Source organism: Carcharodon carcharias, chromosome 33 (genome assembly GCF_017639515.1).
Source record: "Carcharodon carcharias isolate sCarCar2 chromosome 33, sCarCar2.pri, whole genome shotgun sequence".
NCBI classification, from domain to species: domain Eukaryota; kingdom Metazoa; phylum Chordata; class Chondrichthyes; order Lamniformes; family Lamnidae; genus Carcharodon; species Carcharodon carcharias.
Genome location: NC_054499.1, coordinates 11,288,073 through 11,312,003, shown reverse-complemented (window position 1 = coordinate 11,312,003; position 23,931 = coordinate 11,288,073). Strand labels below are relative to the sequence as shown.

General features: G+C 48.3%; 1 protein-coding gene across 3 annotated transcripts in view; it reads left to right on the top strand.

The window, feature by feature from the left end:
* ponzr6 (plac8 onzin related protein 6) overlaps positions 1 to 17,175 on the top strand; it is a 36,167-nt gene extending 18,992 nt beyond the window's left edge. For all 3 annotated transcript variants that reach the window (XM_041178965.1, XM_041178967.1, XM_041178968.1), the window contains exons 3-4: positions 13,859 to 14,040; positions 16,528 to 17,175. In XM_041178965.1, coding sequence (XP_041034899.1) covers positions 13,859 to 14,040; positions 16,528 to 16,746 — 401 coding nt within the window. In that variant the 3' untranslated portion in view covers positions 16,747 to 17,175. The remainder of the gene's footprint in view (positions 1 to 13,858; positions 14,041 to 16,527) is intronic.
* The last annotated feature ends 6,756 nt before the right edge of the window (positions 17,176 to 23,931 follow it).

The window sequence follows — 23,931 nt, the reverse complement described above, 5'->3', positions numbered from 1 at the left end:
AGGACAGGTACAGCACGGGGTTAGATACAGAGCTTAGCTCCCTCTACACCGTCCCCATCAAACACTCCCAGGACTGGTACAGCACGGGGTTAGATACAGAGTAAATCTCCCTCTACACTGTCCCCATCACACACTCCCAGGACAGGTACAGCACGGGGTTAGATACAGAGTAAATCTCCCTCTACACTGTCCCCATCACACACTCCCAGGACAGGTACAGCACGGGGTTAGATACAGAGTAAAGCTCCCTCGACACTGTCCCCATCAAACACTCCCAGGACAGGTACAGCACGGGGTTAGATACTGAGTAAAACTCCCTCTACACTGTCCCCATCAAACACTCCCAGGACAGATACAGCACGGGGTTAGATACAGAGTAAAGCTCCCTTTACACTGTCCCCATCAAACACTCCCAGGACAGGTACAGCACGGGGTTAGATACAGAGTAAATCTCCCTCTACACTGTCCCCATCAAACACTCCCAGGACAGGTACAGCACGGGGTTAGATACAGAGTAAAACTCCCTCTACACTGTCCCCATCAAACACTCCCAGGACAGGTACAGCACGGGGTTAGATACAGAGTAAACCTCCCTCTACACTGTCCCCATCAAACACTCCCAGGACAGGTACAGCACGGGGTTAGATACAGAGTAAAGCTCCCTCCACACTGTCCCCATCAAACACTCCCAGGACAGGTACAGCACGGGGTTAGATACAGAGTAAAACTCCCTCTACACTGTCCCCATCAAACACTCCCAGGACAGGTACAGCACGGGGTTAGATACAGAGTAAAACTCCCTCTACACTGTCCCCATCAAACACTCCCAGGACAGGTACAGCACGGGGTTAGATACAGAGTAAAGCTCCCTCTACACTGTCCCTATCAAACACTCCCAGGACAGGTACAGCACGGGGTTAGATACAGAGTAAAGCTCCCTCTACACTGTCCTCATCAAACACTCCCAGGACAGGTACAGCACAGGGTTAGATACAGAGTAAAGCTCCCTCTACAGTGACCCCATCAAACACTCCCAGGACAGGTACAGCACGGGGTTAGATACAGAGTAAAGCTCCCTCTACACTGACCCCATCAAACACTCCCAGGACAGGTACAGATACAATGTAAACCTATCTTTGCACTGTCTGATCAATTGCCCTGGGGAAGATTCAATCACATTGTTTAAAATAATGGACGGTTTTGAAAGAGTAATTAAAGTGAAACTGATTTCAGTAGCAGGTGGTTTAACAACAGGAGTAAATGGATTTAAGACACTTGTGAAAACAAGTGCAGAAAGAAAATGACATGTTTATGAAGCCGGTTGTTATGATCTGGAACTAGCTGCCTGTAAGAGCGGTGGAAGTATATTCAATAGACGCTTAAAAAAGGGAACTGGTTAAGCTGCTAAAGGGGAAACAGTTTGCAGTGTTAAGGGGATAGAGCATGGTGGAGTGGGACTAACGGGATAGCTCTTTCAAAGGGCCAGCAGAGCCACAATGGGCAGAACGGCCTCCTCCTACATGTAAAGATTCGACAATGAGGCTGCCCAGGTAGCTGGACCAGTTCTCCCCATCTGGACCTGGTTGTCTACCTGCCCCGTGGCTGCCTCGTGTGTTTTTGTTTTTACCGGAGAGCAGGCAGCGAGCGCCCTTTTCACCCAGGGGGACCAGGCCACCGCTTGCGCTCCGAGGCTGGAGCGGCAAAGCAAATTTCCCAGCAGCCCAAACCGGTGACGGGATGGATTGGGAATCTAGAGAGGGTGGACGCAGGCCAGGAAACCCGTCTGGGGCCTTTACTTAAGGCCTAGAAGTTAGGATATATCCTGCCCATCCTGGGCCTCTTCATTATTTCTGTTCTGACAGGTGAGCTTTGCTGGGGAACTTTAGCTCCATATTGTTAAGGCCACAGGTCAGCAGGTTCGAGGGGCTGAGTGGCCTACTCCTGCCCCTAATTCCTGTATATTATGTTCCAATTGCCTTCTGAACTGTAGTCACTGTTGTAATGCAGGAAACGTAGCAGTTGATTCGCCCACAGCAAACTCCCAATGGGACACACACACACACATACACACACACAGCAAGGGGATAGATAATCTGTTTTTAAGACGTTGACTAAGGGATAAACATCGGCCAGGACACTAGGGAGTGGTCCCCAACTCTGCTTTGAAAACAGCGCCATGGGATCTTCTACATCTCTGCCCCCAAGCAGGCATCTGGGGGCCCTGGGTTGAGCACCTCGTCTGAAAGACAGCACCTCTGACAGGGCAGCACTCCCTCAGTATTGGTTTTTTTGCACTCAAGCTCCGGAGTGGGACTGGAAGTCACAGCCCTGTGACTCGGGGCATGAGTGACACCCACTGAGCTTGATGTTACTCCCCACAGGTTTCAAAGGAGGTTAAGGCCGGTCAGTGTCTCATACTGGGTAGGGGACAACCCTGATGGGCGGGCGTGGTTAAAATTGGTCCCAGCTAAGTGACATATTACTTGGAGTGGTCTAACCCCAGAGTACTCTTATCATGACTGGCAGTGATATATTTAATAGAGATTCCAGGATGAATGTGCGAAAGGAATCGCCCCAAGGGCATCTGACTCAAACAACAGGGCTCTTTAGTATCAAAACAGAGTTAAAAATAAGCCACATTCAGCTCACAAACATTCCCTATGTACAGGTGATTATCCCTTGGGGCCACGGAGTTAGCTCACTGTTGAGTGTTTCAACAGAAAAAGGCAGCCATTCAGCCCATTATTCATCTGACCCTGCTCTCTTGGAAAGGGCTATCCAATTCGTCACCGCTTACCCACCACCGCACTCCCCCCCCCCACCCCCCCAACCTTGTTTTTCACCCATCTCCGCTAAATCTTTGTTCCCTTTTCAAGTATTTATCCTTTTGGAAGTCCCTGTTCAATCTGCTTTCATCGTCCCTTTAGACAACACCTTTCATACTGCGTAAACAAATTTCTCCTCATCTCTGCCTCTGGTTGTTTTTCCAATGACCTTAAATTCCTATTTTTCTGCTCAGCAACACTCCCTGTTTACCCCATCAAAACCCTGCTTCCTTTTGTTTCTTGAGAGGCCCTGGGCGGGACAAAGAGTGGGCCTCATGTTCATCCACGGCCGTAGTTTCAAAATAAGGGGCCACCCATTTAAGACGCAGACAAGGAGGGGTTTCTTCCCTCAGAAGGGTCATTAGCATTCGGAACTCTCTTCCCCCAGAGAGCGCAGTGGAGGCCAGGTCCTTGACTATACTCAAGGCTGGGTTAGGCAGGTTATTGATCGACTGGGCAGCCCAAGTGTTATGGGGCGGGCAAGGTGGGGGGGGCAGGCAAGAGAGTGGAGTTAAGGCCACAGCCGTGATCCTACTAAATAGCGGAGCAGGCTCGAGAGGGCCGAATGGCCTTACTCCTGCTCCGAATTCTTATGCTCTCGTTCTTGTGAACGCCTAGGTCACAGTCCGTGGGCCCGGGGAGACATGCAGCTTATTGCTGTGATGCCCAATGCTCAATTGAACCTTTGCCCGACAAGACGTTAGTGGAATCGGTGCCGTATTTCCCCCCTAAATTTAAGTAAACGTAGGCCAGAATTTATCCGATGGCGAGTTGGGGGCGGGGCCTGCTCGCCGATGTGGGATGACATTGGGGGAAACCCTCGATGTCATCCCGCCCCATTTAAATATTCGGGAAGGCAATGGCGGATAGAGAAATCAACTGTCCGCCTGCCGACCTGCCAATGGCCAACTGAGGCCATTGACAGGATAATTAAGCCAAATAAAGGCCCTGCCCGTCCAACCTTAAGGCTGGTGGGCAGGTCAGGAGCCCCAGGGGGCTTCTCAAAGAACATAAAAACCTCATCCACCGGCGGGATGAGGTCTCATGTCCGTTTTAAAAAACTTTAATCACTTTATGCGATATTTATTAACATGTCCCATCTCGTGTGACATTGTCACATGAGGGGTGGGCGGGGGACATGTTAATTTTTTTATCTTTCTATTTTTTAAGTTTATAAAACTTTCAGTGCTCCCCCTGAGACGGCGCTTAGTCAGTCTGACTGTTGGGGAATCCCTCCCCCCCACCCCACACCCCCCATAGCGCTTCCCATCAGGAGACCTGTTGGGTAGGCCTTATTGGCCCACCCACTCAAAATGGCGGCGGGGCCCGTTTCGGCGGCGCTAATTGGCTGCCTGCCCGCCCATCAAGGGCAATATTCTGCCCTTATTGTTGTAGGATGGCTGAGTCGTGCTCTTAATGGTAGAGATGATCAGCAGACGCTTTTTGGGTGGGAACATTAAGTGCAGGAACTACACGTGTGCTTTGAACTCCAACTCTACACTGACCCTGAGGTAGCCCACGCTACTCTCCTATTGGTTACTACAGATCATGGTGGGGGGGGGGGAAGACAGTGGTGGGGAGAAGGATCAAAAATAGGCTTAAAGCTGGGAATAAAAACAATGAATGAAAATGGAAATAAATTTAAAAAAATAATAACATTGAAAATAAGTGGAAAAAAGTAGAATTAAATAAAATAAATAAATGAAAATGAATAAAGAGAAAAGGGGATCAAAAAGGGGTGGGTCTGGAGAGAGAGCTCATGGTCTGAAGTTGTCCATAGTCTCCCAGTCTCGGACGGCCTGCTTCTACCTCCTCCCCAAAATCCACAAACAGGACTGTCCCGATAGACCGATTGTGTCAGCCTGTTCCTCACCCACCGAGCTCAATTCTTCCTATCTTGACTCCGTTCTCTCTTCCCTTGTCCAGTCTCTTCCCACCTACCTCCGCGATTCCTCTCACGCCCTACATCATATCAACAATTTCCAGTTCCCTAGCCCCAACCGCTTCCTCTTCACCATGGACGTCCAATCCCTCTACAACTCCATCCCCCACCAGGATGGTCTGAGGGCCCTTAGCTTCTTCCTCGAACAGAGGCCCGAACAATCCCCATCCACCACTACTCTCCTCCGTCTGGCTGAACTTGTTCTCACACTGAACAATTTCTCCTTAAACTTGTCCCACGTCCTCCAAATAAAAAGTGTGGCTATGGGTACCCGCATGGGCCCCAGTTATGTCTGTCTCTTTATGGGGTATGTGGAACATTCCTTGTTCCAGTCCTACTCCGGCCCCCTTCCACAACTCTTTCTCCGGTACATCGATGACAGTTTCAGTGCTGCTTCATGCTTTCGTCTAGACCTGGAAAAATTGATCAATTTTGCTTCCAATCTCCACCCCTCCATCATTTTCACATGGTCCATCTCTGACACTTCCCTTCCCTTCCTTGACCTCTCTGCCTCAATTTCTGGTGATAGACTGTCCACCAATATCCATTACAAACCTACCGACTCCCACAGCTACCTCGACTACAGCTCCTCACACCCCGCTTCCTGTAAGGACTCCATCCCATTCTCTCGGTTCCTTTGCCTCCATCCCATCTGTTCTGATGATGCCACTTTCCAAAACGGTTCCTCTGACATGTCCTCCTTCTTCCTTAACTGAGGTTTTCCACCCACGGTGGTTGACAGGGTCCTCAACCGTGTCCGGCCCATCTCCCACGCATCCGCCCTCACACCTTCCTCTCCCTCCCAGAAACATGATAGGGTCCCCCTTGTCCTCACTTATCACCCCACCAGCCTCCGCATTCAGAGGATTATCCTCCGTCATTTCTGCCAACTCCAGCATGATGTCACCACCAAACACATCTTCCCTTCACCCCCCCCGGCGGCATTCCATAGGGATCGTTTCCTCCGGGACACCCTGGTCCACTCCTCCATCACCCCCTACACCTCAACCCCCTCCCATAGCACCTTCCCATGCAACCGCAGTAGGTGCAACACCTGCCCCTTTACTTCCCCCTCCTCACCGTCCAAGGGCCCAAACACTCCTTTCAAGTGAAGCAGCATTTCACTTGCACTTCCCTCAATTTAGTCTACTGCATTCGCTGCTCCCAATGCGGGTTCCTCTACATTGGAGAGACCCAACGCAGACTGGGTGACTGTTCTGCGGAACACCTCTGGCCTGTCCGCAAGCATGACTCAGACCTCCCTGTCGCTTGCCATTTTAACACTCCACCCTGCTCTCTTGCCCACATGTCCGTCCTTGGCCTGCTGCAATGTTCCAGTGAAGCTCAACGCAAACTGGAGGAACAGCACCTCATCTTCCGACTAGACACTTCCGGACTTAATATTGAGTTCAACAACTTCAGATCATGAACTCCCTCCTCCATCCCCACCCCCTTTTTTAATCCCCTTTTTTCTATATTGATTTTTATTATTTTTTAATTTAATTTAGTTTATTTTTTCCACTTAGTTTCATTATTATTTTTTAAATTTATTTCCATTTTCATTCGTTGCTTTATCCCCAGCCTTTAGCCTATTTTTGATCTTTTTTCCCACCACTGTCCCCTCCCCCCATCCCACCCCCACTAGGACCACCTGTCACTTTCCAGAGTGCTCACCTTGGTCTGTCCATTATCATATTCTGCTTTCCACTCCTAATGTCACCATTAGCACTTCCTTTAGCCAGAACCACATTATGAACAACCCTTTGACCTTTAGTTTATGACATCTTTTGCAATCTCTCCTTTGTCGCCACCAATCGCTGGTCTTCTATCCAGCTTCACCTATTCCACCCCACTTAAACAGCATATATTTCACCACATACCTACTTCCGTTTAGCTCTGAAGAATAGCCATACGGAGTTGAAACGTTAACTCTGTCTTTCTCTCCACAGATGCTGTCAGACCTGCTGAGTTTTCCCAGCATTTTTTGGTTTTGTTACAATATAAATTGTTGTTTTCCCCGTATATTGGTATTCTCGCAAAGTGTCCTGATGAGCGCAAGTGGAAAAGCTTCGACATTTCTTTTTTTTCAGCAACGTTAAAGTGCGTCTGCCTTAATCGCCGAGTATGTGAGATCCACTCGGTTCACAACAGGCATGAAGTTAATCTGCAAGAATCTAATGAATCTGAAGATTTGAGTTTGGGTTGAGCTACTTATGACGAATTTGGGGCTCGTATAATTACGTATGGCCTAATTAGGATACTAACTATAGTTGGTGAAAGGACCACCTATGACAATGAGGGGCCTGTTCAATTTCTGGGAAATGTTATTTTGAATTTATCCCTGAAAACTGAACTTTATGGGCTGAATTTTCCCCCCGTTGTGGGGGGTGGCGGGGGGTGAGTTGATGGGCGGGCATGCCCATGGATGGGGTTTCATGTTATTTCTAGTTGCCACTGGGACTCCTGGCCTGCCCGCCAGCCTTAAGGTCGGGCAGCTTTACAGCCTTCCGGACTGAATATCGAATTCAACAACTTTAGATCTTGAACTGTCTCCTCCACCCCCTTTCCGTTTCTTCCCCCTTCCTTTTGTTTTTTCCAATCACTTATATAGATTTTTCTTTTCCCACCTATTTCCATTACTTTTAAATCAATACCTTTTATGCCCCGTTAGTCTTATTCCACCCCCCCCCACCCCCACTACTCCCCCAGAGCTGTACCTTGCTTGCCCTGCCATCCATTCTTAATTAGCACATTCATTTAGATAATATCACCACCTTCAACACCTCTGTGTTCTTTTGTCTGTGACATCTTTTGATTATCTGCTCCTATCACTGCTTGCTTGTCCCTACAACGACCACCCCCCCCCACTTCTCTCCCCACCCAACCCCCCACCCCCCCCCCCACCCCCCCCCCCCCCCCCCCCCCCCCCCCGACCTTAAACCAGCTTATATTTCACCCCCCTCCTAATTTTACTCAGTTCTGTGGAGGGGTCATGAGGACTCGAAACGTCAACTCTTTTCTTCTCCGTCGATGCTGCCAGACCTGCTGAGTTTTTCCAGGTAATTCTGTTTTTGTTTTGGATTTCCAGTTTTTTGTTTTCATTAAGGTTGGGCAGGCACACTAAGTACTTTAATTGCTCTGTTAATGACCTCAATTGGCCATTGACAGGTCGGTGGGCATGCAGCTGACCTTGCTGAGCCCCTGCCTTCCTGAAAATTTAAACGGGGGCGTGGTCAAGTCGGGAGTTCCGCCCGACATCACCACTCATCATTTTACCCGTCGACGAGCAGGCCCTTCCCCCGCTCACCAACGGTAAAATCCAGCCCTGTGTGACGGCCATATTGGCCAATGTTGCTTAGTCAAGGTATTGCATCTGGTAGGTTAATAAAATTGGGGCCTAGTGTTTCATTTATCTGTTTTAAGGCTTTGCTTATCAGAGCTATCATTGTAGCGGATGTATTTGTGTCATAGGGAAGCATATCACTTTCAAAGTGGTATCATTTCAGCAGCTTCACACTACAGTGAAGGGAGTTGGCCTTGCTGTTTTTGCAAGCTAGTTTTGACCCTTGTTAAAGTGTTTTCTTACCTGAAGTAACTTTTCACCTGACATCCCTCTATAAAAATAGTCGTTTGGTATTACAGAATTTGAGCATTGCTGAAAAAAGACATTCTGTTGAAGCTTCTCGTCTTGCACTCAACAGGACAATTGCAAGAGTACCAGTGTCAGGGAGCGTTGTTTCTGCATTTTTCCTGATGAGTGCAAGGTTAAAAGCTTCAACAAAATGTTTCCTTTCGGCAATACTTAATATTCCTGTATTAATTCCATATTATTTGACCTTTATTCCTCCATGATGCACTATGTTTTACCAACAGAAATTTATGCCTACTCTCTGTTTTTTGTTAGCTAGCCAATCTTCTATCCATGCCAATATGTTATCCACTACACTATGTCCCAATCTATATCATCCTGCAGCCATGTCTCTGCAATGGTTATCAGATCATATTTATTTATTTCTATTTGTGCTATCAGTTCATCTGTTTTGTTTCGAATGCTACGTACATTCAGATAGAAAGACTTTAGTTTTGTCCTTTTATTATTTTTGTAACCCCTAGTCTTATGTGCTGATTTACTCGTGGATATGTCCTCTCTAACCCCTCCTGTTATGGCCTGTTTATCATTCCCCATATTAGTACCATTCTCTCTTGCCTTGTCTCTATTCTTTGATTCACCACATCTTCCCAATTTTGATCCCTTGTCCCATTATATAGTTTAAAATCCTCTCGACTTCCCCAGTTATGCTGCTCGCTAGAACGCTGGTCCTGGCAGGGTTCAGGTGTAGACTGTCCCAAAAGTACGGCTCCCACTTTCCCCAGTGCTGGTGCCAATGCCCCACAAACCAGAACCCACTTCCCCTACAGCAGTCTTTGAGCCACGTATTCAATTCTCTAATGTTACTTGTGCTATGCCAATTTGCACGTGACTCAGGTAATAATCCAGATGTTCTGCTTCTTAATTCAGTGCCTAGCTCCTCACATTGACGATGCAGAACCTCTTTCCTTGTCCTGCCTATGTCATTGGCACCTACACGGACCACCACAATGGGATCCTTCTCCCACCACCCCCCACAAGTCTGAGTTCCTCTCCAGCCCTGAGTAGATATCCTAAAACCTGGTACTAGACAGGCAACACAGCCTTCTGGACTCTTGCTCTTTGCTGCAGAGGACAGTGTCAATCCCCCTCACTATACTGTCCCCGACCACTACAGTCCCTTTTGCTCCCTCAACTGGAATGGCTTCCTGTATCACGATGCCAAGGTCAGTCAGCTCATCCAAACTGCAGCCTCCACTCTCACTCAAAACAAGCTGAAGAGAACCTCAAACCTGTTGGACAACTTTAAAGGCTGAGGCCCCTGCACTCCTGTCCTCTGGGCCCCCTTACCTGCCTCACTCGCAGTCACATCGTCCTGTCCCTGACCATCGACCAAATCAGAGGACACTAACAAAAGGGGTGTTGTCACCCCCTCCCCCAGTACAAAATGCCCAAATAACCTTCCCCAGCGCCCATGATGCACCACAGTGTCTGCAGCTCGGCCTCCAGCTCAATCACTCTGAGCTGACGCGCCTCGGGCCGCAAACTCTTACTGCCCTGGATCACACTGGCATCCTAGAGCTCCCACGTGCTGCAGCCGTGACACATCACCTGTCCTGCCACCCTTAATGTGCTTTAATTAAATAGTTAGTTATTTTATTCAATTAATTATTTTCCTTTTTTTTATATTTTATGAACCTTCCCAGCAGTTTGTGTTCTATTTCGAACCTTAGGAATGGAATAGACCTTAAAAAGTTACCAGATGTTCAAAGATGTTCACCAAACAGCTAGCCTGTAGTAGAGTAAGAGCCAAATTAGAAAAATATCAAAGGAGTACCTCCTACCGCACCCCCCCCCGCCCCTTTACCCTAACCTCTGCACTCTGCTCAAAGTTGCACAGTGCTAAGTTGCACTGGGATGCCGGTATTTATATGCATCAAAACTGAGCATCCCATGGTGTCTTTTTTTGTGAAGAGTGGCATTGGCTCCCTGAAATCCTGGGTAAGTACTCACCCCACAGCCAACTCCGCTGAAGCAAAGCTTACGGGGCTTTATTGTTGCTATTGGTAGGATCTTGTTAGGCGCAAACTGGCCGCTGATTTTTCAAGCCCTGGCGAGAGTGGGAGGGGAGAGAGGACAGTAAGAGCCACCTCTATAAGGACGTCCACAGCTTGAACTGCCCAAGTCTTTGCAGAGGGCAAACTGAGGGGAGGAGAGACAGTGGCATAGTGGTCATATCGCCGGACTGATAATGCAGAGACTAGGGCGGGTGCAGTGACTAGATGTACTGTCCCGCCCTCCTGCCAATCACTCATCACATGATGCGATAACGGGAGCTTCGACCAATAAGTTTATTGCGCGGGTAATCCGGTGGTGGCGCGGGGCTTACAGCAGAGAGGCCGCGTCTAGTGTGCAAGCCGCTCTACATCTCTCCTAAGTAAAGTCTAGCCTTTTCACCAAACTGGCCTGCTCCATCGAGTTATTACAGAAGGGATGCGCATCCTACGGCTCGTGGGAATAATCCGACCTGTTGCTCAATTTCATCCGGCCCGCACCATGGGGCAGGTAATTGAGTTTGGCGATTGGGTGGGCTGAGGCCGCTCGCCGATGCGTAAAATGACGCGGGATGACGTTGGGCGGAACTCCCGATGTCTCCCCGCCTCATTTCAATTTTCAGGTTGGCAGGGGTGCAGCCGAATCCGCTGTGCACCCACCGACCTGTCAGCGGCCCATTGGGGCCATTTAAAAACTAATTGAAGTACTTCAAGGACCTGCCCGTCCTACCTTAAGGTTGGCGAGCAGGCCGGGACCCTGGCGGGCTTCGGAAAAAGCGTCAAACCTCATCCACGGGCGGGATGAGGTCTCATGTAGGTTTTTTAAAAATTTAATAAAAGTTTAATTAAAAGTGATGGATGTGTCCCAACTCATGTGACAGTGTCGCATGAGGGGACATGCCAGGGAAATTTTATTTTTCTATATTTCACATTTTTGAATTTGGCCCTGAGGCAGCACTTAGCCTCAGGGGGAGGAGTGAGCTCTTTCATGCGCATGCGTGAAAGAGCACACTCTCGGGTTTAGGGATTAACCCCCCCCCCCCACCAACTCCCTGCACAGGGACCGCATAGCGCTTCCTGGGTGGACGTTACGATGGGCGGGCCTTAATTGGCGTAAAATGGCGGCGCCTCCCCCCCCAACCCCCGATCAGAGGCGCGCCCGCTCCTGAACTTCCCCCCCCACCCGATGGTGGGAAAATTCTTCCCATGGTTTCTAAAAATATAGTCCTTTAAAATAGCATTTACCATCATCGCTAGAAATTTGCTTTGGATAAAGGCTTCGGCTAAATTACTATAATAACATTTAACAATGTAATATTCAAATTCAACCATCGCATTAAAACAGCAGTCGAGTTGAACATTTCCGTATTATCTCTAAAAAAAAGCTAAATTAGGTTGATTTTTTACCGTTGTGTGGTCTGTGGCTGATTTTGTCTATGATAAAGGTTCCCCACCCTTGACCTAGAGACATGAATTCAAACCCCACCATGGCATGCAGCCAATAAATCTGGAATTGAAAGCTAGTCTCAGTAATGGTGATTGTGAAACTATCATTGAGTGTTGTTAAAAACACACCATCTGGTTCGCTCATATCCCTTTGTCGTCCTTACTTGGTCTGGCCTACGTGTGTCTCCAGACCCACGGCGATGTGGTTGACTCTCAGTTGACCTCAGAAATGGCCAAGCAAACAAACCAGGAGGACAGGAAACAACCGCCTGGCTTTGCCAGCGATGCCCGCAGGCCTTGGAAGAGTCAAAGAAAACTGCTCAGCAAGACAAGTAAGAGCTGAGCTCCGCGATTGGTCCAGGGTGTGAAAGAGGAGGCAGCTTTTGCTGTGTGTGACTGCTCCGCGACTGGAGACCTGGTGAGATGGTGAGGCCTAGGTGGCCGACAGATGGAGAAGGGCGTTTGGGTGAGCCCTCTGGGGGGGGCACAGGATGCTCCGAGCTCCCGGTCAAAACTTTTGGGGTTGGGGGTGGGTGGAGATGTCAAACTCTAGCCAAACGCCAAATCTCCATAGCATACCCGTGGGACACTGTGATTTGACCCCTTTTCTTCTCACGCATACAGTTTTATAGCATCAATATCCTGGGGGGGTGTTACCATTGGCCAAATGCTGAGCTGTTCCAGCCATATAAATACTGTGGCTACAAGAGTAGGCCACAGGCTGGGAATTTTACAATGAGTAACTCATCTTTCCAAAGCCTGTCCACCATCTACAAGGCACAAGTCAGGAGTGTGATGGAATACTCCCCACTTGCCTGGATGAGTGCAACTCCAATAACACTCAAGAAACTCAACACCATCCAGGACAAAGCAGCCCCGCTTGATTGACACCCCATCCACAAACATTCACTCCCTCCACCACCGACGCACAGTAGCAGCAGTGTGTGTACCATCTACAAGATGCACTGCAGCAACTCGCCAAGTCTCCTTCGACAGCACCTTCCAAACCCGTGACCTCTACCACCTAGAAGGACAAGGGCAGCAGATGTGTGGGAACACCACCGCTTACAGGCTCCCCTCCAAGCCAAAATAAAAGCAAAACACTGTGAATGCTAGAAATCTGAAAGAGAAAAATTAAAATTTTTTATCCGCTTATTTTTATTTTTATTTATTTTTATTCATTTATTCATCATTTTATCCCGCTTTTTTATGGCCCCTTTTTATCCCATTTTCAATCCTTTTTATCTCCACCATTGTCCTCTCCCCCACCCTACCCCCACAAGGGTCATCTGTGACCTGGTCATGTTGTTCTTTCCAGAGTGCTGACCCTTGTCCTGCTATTATCACATTCTGCTTTCTTACCTGTGCCACTATCAGCACCTCCTTTAGTCCTTAACACGACCATTGACACCCCCTTTGTCCTTCTGTTCATGTCATCTTTGTCAATCTCTCCTTTGCCCCCACCTATTGCTGGCCTTCTATCCAGCATCACCTGTTCCACCCCCACCCTCAAACAGTATAAATTTAATCACATTTCTACTTCTCTGTAGCTCTGAGGAAGGGTCATACCGACTCGAAATGTCAACTCTGTTTCTCTCTCCACCGATGCTGTCTGACCTGCTGAGTTTTTCCAGCATTTTCTGTTTTCTTTCCTCTCCAAGCCACCCTGACTTGGAAATATAATCGGCCGTTCCTTCACTGTCGCTGGATCGAAATCCTGGAGCTCCCTCCCTAACTGCGCCGTGGGTGCACCTACGCCACATTGGACTGCAGCGGCTCAAGAGGGCAGCTCACCACCACCCTCTCAAGGGGCATCTAGAGATGAGCCATTAACACTGAACGTGCTCATATGGGGAAGAACGATAATGAGACTGCATAAAAAAACAAGCCTATCTGCTCCTAGTGCCATTCGATCGAAGATCTGCAGCATGAAAGGGTGTATTTGTGGCACCCCCCGTTGACTAATATTGACCTCACTGGCTTTGTTCTCTGAACTCCGCAGGTTGCTGTGCATTCTGGTGCATGCCATGCTTCATGTGCAAGACGGTGGATCAGTTTGGCGAGTGCCTCTGCCTACCTCTGCTGGACACGTCCTTTAACGCCTGCGGCTACATCAGCGTAGGAGCGATTCCTCCCATCTCCCTCTCGATGCGAGCTGCCTTCCGTGAGCGCAATGGAATCCCGGTGAGTATAAGGTTGCCTGGGACGGTACGGGCTAGGTCTTGTCTCACCCATTGGCCCATACAGCCCACGTGCCAGCTCTCCGTTCCCTCCCATTCCGGCCATCAATTCCCGTGCTAGCTCCTTCCTACCTTGTTCTATCTATCCCAAGCCAGTTGGTGAATTACGAACCTAGAAACCGACACCTCTCTCAGCGATAGGTTCAATTTCAGAATGCAGCGTTACACACGCCTGCAAATCCAATGTCTCATTAGCCCCTCTTTATGCCCTTTTGAGCAACATGAAACAAATGGTCAAGTTAGCAACTTAATAAAGTGAATAGTGATAGACCCGAAGGGGGCACTGAACCAAAGAAAAAAATTCAAAGGGGTTTTACCGAATTAAAATGTCGTTTTGGGGGCTAAGGAATCACTGCAGGTTCCGCGGAGCATACCAGTTGTGGAAGGCCTCAAGCCTGCCAGGGGACACCATGTGCTCCCTCTGCAAGGACATCCAGCCATGAACATAGCTGCGGAAGAGGGGCACACAACCAGGCCAAACAATGCCCTCAACGGCCTGGGCTTTTAAATGGCCAACTTGGACAGGCCCAACTTGGACTAGGACCCGAGGACACAGCCTCAGAGTAAAGGGAAGACCTTTTAGAAGAGAGATGAGGAGAAACTTCTTTAGCCAGAGAGTGATGAATCTATGGAACTCATTGCCACAGAAGGCTGTGGAGAGTGTATTTAAGACGGAGATAGATAGGTTCTTGATTGGAAAGGGGATCAAAGGTTACGGGGAGAAGGCAGGAGAATGGGGTTGAGAAACTTATCAGACATGATTGAATAGCGGAGCAGACACGATGGGCCGAATGGCCTAATTTCTGCTCCTATGTCTTATGGTCTAATGGGAGCAACGGTCTCCCTTTGTACCCTTCTGAGTGGAACAAATTAAAGCGTTAACCAATTGAAATAAAAAGGGGCAATTGATAGCTCCCCGGGGGGGGGGGCACTGTAACGAAAGAAAAGCTTTAGGGGGAACTTGCCGAATCAAATCAAAATATCGTTTTGGAGGCTAATGATGCACTCTGACCCCCGTGGTGCTCACCAGGAACAAGAGGCCTGAAGCATGCCCAGTGGACGGTGTGTGCTCCCTCTCCAAGGACACCCAGCCACAACTGTAGCCACGGAAGAGGGGCAGACAATCGGGTTGGACAACCCCCTCAACTCCCCCACTGCCTGGACCTATGCAAGGCCGACCTGCAATAGCCTCTCTTAACAAGTGCTCCAAGAGCTTCACCTCTGTATCTTTAACTACCATTGTAACCTTTTTTATAATTGACATAGCATTAAAATCTCTGACCCATTCTCCTTCAACCCAACCCTCTTGTGTCTGCCTCTAGAAACAGTTCCCTGCTCCCAGGATTACATTGAATATATGACACAGAAATGGGCCATTCAGCCCAAACAGTCCATGCCAGTGTTTATGCTCCACACGCGTCTCCTCCCAACTTCCCTGATCTAAATATATCACCGTAACCCTCGATTTCCCCACCACCCTCATGTGTTTATCCAGCTTCCCCTTAAACGTATCGATGTTATTCACTTCAACCTCTCCCTGCGGCAGTGAGTTCCACATTCTCACCACTCTCTGGCTAAAGGCGTTTCTCCTGAATCCCCCATTGGGTTTATTAGTGACTGTCTCATACTGATGGCCTCTAGTTATGCTGCTCCCCCCACAAGAGTGGCTACCGAGGCAGGCAGCTCATGCCAGGAGCTCTCCCCACTCGCCGGATCCACCTCATGCTCCAAAATGGCGAGATTCTCGCCCCAAGGGAACCCGGTGCGGGCTGTGGTTGGTGCCTCTCTCAATCGGGCCCCCAGGAGCCCCAGTCATCAGGGAGTCTCAAACGAGTGGCATCCCCGGCCTTGCCAGGCAAAGATTCTGCTCCTCCGATACCCCACGTCACCGGATGTATACGGCGTACCGGTGCCCACCAATTCAGGGCTGCCCAGTCGGAGGGTTATCGTGCCACAGAACGGTGGAGTTTCCTGGAATGATGCCAGGAGTGAGAAAAAAAGCACCCCCTCCCTCCCCCTCCTCTCACTTTGGAGAGGGGGAGGTTTGAGGCAGAGGGGATGTCAGGGAGTCCAGGCTGCTGTGGCAAAATGCACTGCCACATGCTGCAGTTCAGATGTGTGGACAATGCTCTTTCCATCACACAGCTGACCAGAAATCACTCCCACTCTTACTGGCTGCCATCGGCATGTGTTGGAAGGGTTTATAGGCTGGTAGTCCGCCTGCTTGGCCACATTACAAATGCACCTTCCAAGTCCTGAAACCCAGAACCTCCCGGATCAGAGGCAGGGACACTACCCACTGCACCATATGGCGGGGGGGGGTGCGGGGGGGGAATCAAATGAATGGTTTCAAGAGGGTGAATACTGAGTGGCTGGTTACCAGTATAAATAACATTAAAATTCCTTTGTGTGTTCTTTTTATAACATCCAGGGCTCCATCTTCAATGACTGTTGCATCATGTACTGGTGTAACTCCTGTGGCTGGTGCCAGATAGCACGGGAGATGAAGGCACGGAGGAACGCAGTGACGGTGGTTAATGCCAGCACAACGGTGCTGCCTCACCCAACTTACATGCCCCAACCTGGCTACAACCCCCAGCAGCCTTACATGCCACCGGCTAACCAAATGGCGCCCTACCTCCAGAAATGATGGAACGAATACCCGCTGAGGGATGCTGGGTGGAGGGGGCGAGGGTGTGATGCTGACATGAAATATTAATAACACTCCACGGCAAAGATTGGCTCGCGAGCGTCGATGAAATAGAGATTACTTTCGCGTATAACAATAAAGGCTACAGCTGGAGCCCTCTGGTCTACCGTTAAGAAGGATCTGCAGCCCAGGTGCAGGTGGTCCCCTGAAGGGCCTTCTCTGCTTTGTTTAATAATTAGTGTAACCAGTTCAGACCTCTTTCTTCTACTGCCTTGTGTTGCCTGGAGTCCCTCAGGCCCCCCTTTCTCAGGGAGATATCTGTACACTGACTGGTGTCTCTCAGTCTCCTCTCTCTCTCAGGGAGATATCTGTACACTGACTGGTGTCTCTCAGTCTCCTCTCTCTCTCAGGGAGATATCTGTACACTGACTGGTGTCTCAGTCCCCTCTCTGTCAGGAAGATATGTATACACTGACTGGTGTCTCTCAGTCTCCCTCTCTCTCTCAGGGAGATATCTGGACACTGACTGGTGTCTCTCAGTCTCCCTCTCTCAGGGAGATATCTGTACACTGACTGGTGTCTCTCAGTCCCCTCTCTCTCAGGGAGATATCTGTACACTGACTGGTGTCTGTCAGTCTCTCTCTCTCAGGGAGATATCTGTACACTGACTGGTGTCTCTCAGTCCTCTCTCTCTCAGGGAGATATCTGTACACTGACTGGTGTCTCTCAGTCCCCTCTCTCTCTCAGGGAGATATCTGTACACTGACTGGTGTCTCTCAGTCTCTCTCTCTCAGGGAGATATCTGTACACTGACTGGTGTCTCTCAGTCCCCTCTCCCATTCAGAGAGATATCTGTACACTGACTAGTGTCTCTCAGTCCCCTCTCTCTCTCAGGGAGATATCTGTACACTGACTGGTGTCTCTCATTCCTCCGTCCTCTCTCTCAGGGAGATATCTGTACACTGACTGGTGTCTCTCAGTCCCCTCTCTCTCAGGGAGATATCTGTACACTGCCTGCTGTCTCTCAGTTCCCTCACCCTCAGGGAGCTAACTGTTCACTGGGGTCTATCAGGGCTTTATCGATTTGTCTAATATGTGACCCAAGGGAGCTACCATTCTAACCATGAGTGAGCCGAATCTCATCTTTCACTCCTTTTTGATCTCTCTGAAGGGCTGAGTAATCACCTGGTGAGTTTAGGCCAGGTACGAGTTTAAAAAATGCTTTATTATTCTTCAGTAGAATAGCAGTTTATAATCAGATTCACTTTGTTTATTCAGTACAACTTCATGCAATAAATCAAAATATTGAACAAGCTCCACTTCCCCATGTCAACGGGTTGCCTTATTTACCTTCAACAGGATAACTCTCCTGCATTCTGATGCTTTACAGAGCCTTTAACTGTCTCTCCAATCCACATGCTGACTGACCCTTCATTGACGCTGCCTTTGATTTATCTCTCGCTGTTCACCGACAAGAAAGGGATCAGACACTTCTCTGCGTAATGGGTGTGAGGCACTTGTTAACTGCTTAAAAAAAAACTGCTCATCATTTACAGTCTGTGAGTGAACAGCCTCAAGCTGACTTTTTGAGCCTTCTGCCTCAAACCCCCAACTGCTACACTGTACTTAAGAAAAAATGTTAACAGGATGTTCAGGCCAACACTCGTTGCCCATCCCTAATTGCCCTTGAGAAGGTGGTGGTGAGCTGCCTTCTTGAATGCCACTGAGTGGCTCGCTCGGCCATTTCAGAGGGGCAGATAAGAGTCATCCACATTACTGTGGGTCTGGAGTCACATGTAGGCCAGACCGGGTAAGGAAGCCAGATTTCTTCCCCTTGGAGGGGCATTAGTGAACCAGATGTGTTTTTGTGGAAATCCAGTAGTTTCATGGTCATCATTACTGAGATTAGATTTTGAATCCAGATTTAATTAATTGAATTTGAATTCCACCAGCTGCCACAGTGGGATTTGAACCCATGTCTCTAGAGAATTACCCTGGGCCTTTGGATTACTAGTCCAATGTTCTAATCACGCGCACACTAATATAACCTCTATGCTATTGTACCTCTGACATTTAATATTAAATCTGTTTTTGATTTCAATTCACACTATCACAGAATCTTTACAGTGCAGAAGAGGCCATTCGGCCCATCGAGTCTGCACTGGCTCTCTGAAAGGGCATTCCACCTAGTCCCAGTCCCCTGCCTTATCCCTGTAATCTTGCACATTCTCTCTTTTCAGGTAGCAATCCAATTCCTTTTTGAATACCTCGATCCAACCTGCCTCCACCACCCTTTCAGGAAGTTTGTCCCAGAGTCCAACCACCCTCTGGGTGAAAACATTTTTCCTCACATCACATTTACTCCTTTTGCTGATTATTTTGAAGCTGTGCCCTCTAGTTCTTGATGTTCTCAAGTGGGAGCAATTTCTCACTACTTATCCTGTCCATACCCCTCCGGATCTTGAATACCTCTATCAAGTCTCCTCTTAACCTTCTCTTCTCCAAGGAAAACAGTCCCAACCTCTCCAATCTATCCTCATAGCTACAGCTCTTTATCACTGGAATCATTCTTGTGAATCTCCTTTGTATTCTCTCCAATCTTCACATCCTTCCTCAAGTATGGTGCCCAGACTAGCTGCAGTATTCCAGATGAGGCCTAACTAGTGTCTTATCCAAGTTCAACATGACCTTCTTGCTCTTGCACTCAATGTCCCTATTAATAAAACCTAAGGAACATTATGCTTTATTAACTGCTCTTTCAAAAAGTCCTGCCATCTTCAATGACCTACGTACATATATACCAAGGTCCCTCTGTTCCTGCCCCTCCTTTAGAGGCTATCCCTTTATTTAACACTGTCTCACCATATTTTTTCCTGCCAAAATGAATCAGCTCACACTTCTCTGCTTTGAACTTCATCTGCCACTTGTCTGTCCAACCCACCAACATGTCTATGTCCTTTTGAAGTTCCAGACTATCCCCATCACAGTTGACAACATTTCCAATCTTCGTATCATCTGAAATTTTTGAAATCATGCCCTGCACACCACAGCCTAGGTCATTATTTTATATCAGGTTCTTTTTACAATTTGTATAAATGACTTGGATGAAGGGATCAAAGGAATGGTTGCTAAATTTGCAGAAGGAAAGTAGATTGTGAAGAGGGTGTAAGCAGGCTACAAAGTGACATAGATAGGTTAAGTAAGTGGGCAAAGATCTGGCAAATGTGAAATTGTTTGTTTTGACAGGAAGAATGAAAAAGAAGCTTATTATCTAAATGGTGAGAGATTGAGGAGCTCTGAGATGCAGAGGGATCTGGGTGTCCTAGTGCAATAATCACAAAAGGCAGGTACAGAAGGTAATTTGGAAAGCTAATAGAATGTGACCATTTATTGTGAGGGGAATTGATTACAAAAGTAGGAAGATTATGCCCCTGGTGAGACCAAATCTGGAGTATTGTGTACTGTACTGGTCTCCTTAATTAAAGAAAGATGTAAATGTGTTAGAAGCAGTTCAGAGAAGTTACTGGACTAATACCAGGAATGGGCGGGTTGTCTTATGAGGACAGGTTGGACAGGTTAGGCTTGTATCCACTGGAGTTTAGAAGAGTAAGAGGTGACTTAATTGAAACCTTTAAGATCCTGAGGGGTCTTGACAGGGTGGATGTGGAGAGAATGTTTCCTCTTGTGGGAGAATCTAGAACGAGGAGGGTCACAGTTTAAAAATAAGGGGTCACCCATTTAAGACAGAGATGAGGAGAATTTTTTTCCCTCAGAGGGTTGAGGCTCTTTGGAACTCTCTTTCTCAAAAGGCGGTGGAAGCAGAGACTTTGAATATTTTTAAGGCACAGGTAGATAGATTCTTGATTAGCAAGGGGGGTGAAAGGTTATTGGGGGGTTAAGCAGATATGTGAGGCTGAGGTTACAATAAGATCAGCCATGATCTTACTGAATGGCAGGGCAGGTTTGAGGGGCCGAGAGGCCTACTCCTGCTCCTAATTCATACTTTCGTATGTCCCTACACTGACCCCTGGGGAACTCCACTACAAACCTTCCACCAACCTGAAAAACAATGATTTATCACTACCCTCCGTTTCCTGTCACTCAGCCAATTTCTTATTCAAGTGCCTACTTTCCCTTTTATTCCATGACCTAGAATCTTGCTCACAAGTCTGTAGCACTGAATCACATGTTTTTTGAAAACCCAGGGATGTGAGGTCGCTGGCTAGGCCAGCATTTATTGCCCACCCCTAGGTACCCTTGAGAAGGTGGTGGTGAGCTGCCATCTTGAACCGCTGCAGTCCCTGTGGTGTAGGTACACCCACCGTGCTGTTAGGGAGGGAGTTCCAGGATTTTGACCCAGAGACAGTGAAGGAACGGCCGGTATATTTCCAAGTCAGGATGGTGAGTGACTTGGAGGGGAACTTCCATGTCGTGGTGTTCCCATGTGTCTGCTGAAGGTGCTATCGAAGGAGCCTTGGTGAATTCCTGCAGTGCATCTTGTAGATGGTACACACACTGCTGCTACTGTGCGTCGGTGGTGGAGGGAGTGAATGTTTGTGGATGTGGTGCTGATCAAACCGGGCTGCTTTGTCCTGGATGGTGTTGAGCTTCTTGAGTGTTGTGGGAGCTGCACTCATCCAGGCAAGTGGGGAGTATCCCATCACACTCCTGACTTGTGCCTTGTGGACGGTGGACAGGCTTTGGGGAGTCAGGAGGTATCATGCACCATATCAACAACATTTCCTTTATCAACCTTCTCTGTTACCTCAAAAATTTCCAGCACGTTAAACATGATTTTCTCTTAATGAACTCATGCTGCTTTCCAAAATTAACCTGCGCTTGATTTTATCCTGTACTATAGTTTCCAGAAGTTTTCCTATCGCTGAGATCAAACTGACTGGCCTGTGGTTGCCAGTTTTATCCTACACCCCTTTTTGAACAAGGGTGTATCATTCGCAATTCTCCAGTCCTCTGGCACCTCCCCTGTGTTTAAGGAAGACTCGAAGAGTATCGCTAGTGCCTCTGTAATTTCCACTCTCACTTCCCTCAGTGCCCTTGGATGCATCTCGTCTGGTCCTGGTACCTTACCTATTTTAAATGAAGATAGCTTTTCCAACGCCTCCTTCCTCTCGATTGTAAATCCTCCTAGTGTTACCTCCTCTCTCTCACCTCAGCCTGGGTAGGATCCTCTTCCTTTGTGAAGGCAGGTGCAAGGTACTCGTTCAACACCTCCGCTAATTCTCCAGCCTCCACATGCAAGAGCCCTTTTTTACCCTTAATCTGTACTACTCTTACTTTTACCACCCTTTCATTATTTATCTGTACAATAACAATAAATGCCAGGAATTGAAGGCTGGACTCAGTATAATGACCATGAAACTATCACTGATTGTCATTAAAAACCCATCTGTTCCCGCTTTAGGGAAGGAAATTGGCTGTCCTTAACTGGTCTGGCCTACACGTGACTCCAGAACCACAGCATTGTGGTTGACTCTTAATTTCCCTCTACAATAGCCTCATAGTTCAAGGGCATTTAGGGACGGGCAACAAATGCTGGCCTTGCCAGTGCCACCCACATCCCACAAAAGAATAAAGAACAAAAAAAAGGAATTGACATGGGTGAGGTTGCAGCAATGTAATAGAGAGCTAATAGGGAAGTCTTGCTAAAACTATACAAGGCACTAGTTAGGCCACACTTAGAACACTGGGAACAGTTTTGGTTCCCTTATCTAAGGAAAGATATACTGGCATTGGAGCCAGTCCAGAGAAGGTTAATCCCGGGTATGGAGGGATTTTCTTATGAGGAGAGGTTGAGTCAGTTGAGCCTGTACTCATTGGAATTTAGAAGAATGAGAGGCGACCTTATTGAAACATATAAGATTCTTAGGGGGCTTGACAGGGTAGATGCTGAGAGGGTTGTTTCCCCTTGTGGGAGAGTCTAGGACCAGAGGGCATAATCTCAGAGTAAGGGGCTGTCCATTTAAGACAGGGATGAGGATGAATTTCTTCTCTCCGAGAGTAGTAAATCTGTGGAATTATTTACCGCAGAGGGCTGTAGAGGCTGGGTTGTTAAGTATATTCAAGACAGATTTTTAATCAGTAAGGGAATCAAGGGTTATGGGGAAAAGGCAGGAAAGTGGAGTTGAGGATTATTAGATCAGCCATGATCTCATTGAATGGGGGAGCAGACTCGATGGGCCGAATGGCCTACTTCTGCCCCTACGTCTTTATGGTCTTATAGAGCATGAATAAACATTTCAGGGACAGAGGTGATGTTACGGAGGTGGAAGGAGAGATCATGGCGTCAGACGCCCAGCACAGGGTCAGGTCAGGAGCCAAGTTTGTAAGGACTCTGGCTCAGCTGCGGACAGTGGCCAGAGAGATGCAGCGAGTCGGTGACTTGGAAGTTAATCTCTCAGTGGGAACAAAAGGTAAATGGCTTGAGGTTTCCTTACATTTAGCTAGTTGAACTTTCTGCCGACCCAATACTAGATGTCGGACAAACTGGGTAACAAATCCTACACAGCTGGGGGAGGGGGGGGGGGGGTCGAGGGAGGCAAGAGTTGGGTGCCGCCAACTCACGTGTTCGGCCTGCTGTGTTTTCAGATGTTGTTGCTGAGGGGCAACACGTAGGTCAGAAATAGGAAGGACCAAGGTTGCCGGGGACACAAGAGGTAATGGTGCACAGACAGGAAAGAAAACCATCGCTGGTTATTCTGTGGCTGCGATTGGAGAGATGAGAATGGAACCAGGACAGAGCAGACCCACCCACCCACCGCTGGTCGGCCGTGGAGAGGTGTCGGAGGAGGATGGTGTGGTCGACCGTGTCAAAGGCTGCAGACAGGCCGAGGGGGACGAGGAGGGAAAGTTTACCTCAGTCACCGTCACCCAGGATGTCAATGGTGACTTTGATAAGAGCTGTTTCAATACAGTGGCAGGATTGGAGTGATTGAAACAGGGAAAGATGGGAAGTGGCAACACATTCCAGGACTTTGGAGATTGAGAGTTTGCAAGGCCAGAGGGGTGGACTCTTTGAGGAGTGGGATGATGGAGGGTTTGAAGGGGATAGGTGCAATACTTGAGGCGGGGGCTGGGGGTGGGGAATGCATTAATAAGAATGGATAACATAGTGGAAATAGGGTTGAGGGAGCTGGAGGTGGGTCTCACGGACGAGACATGACTCGG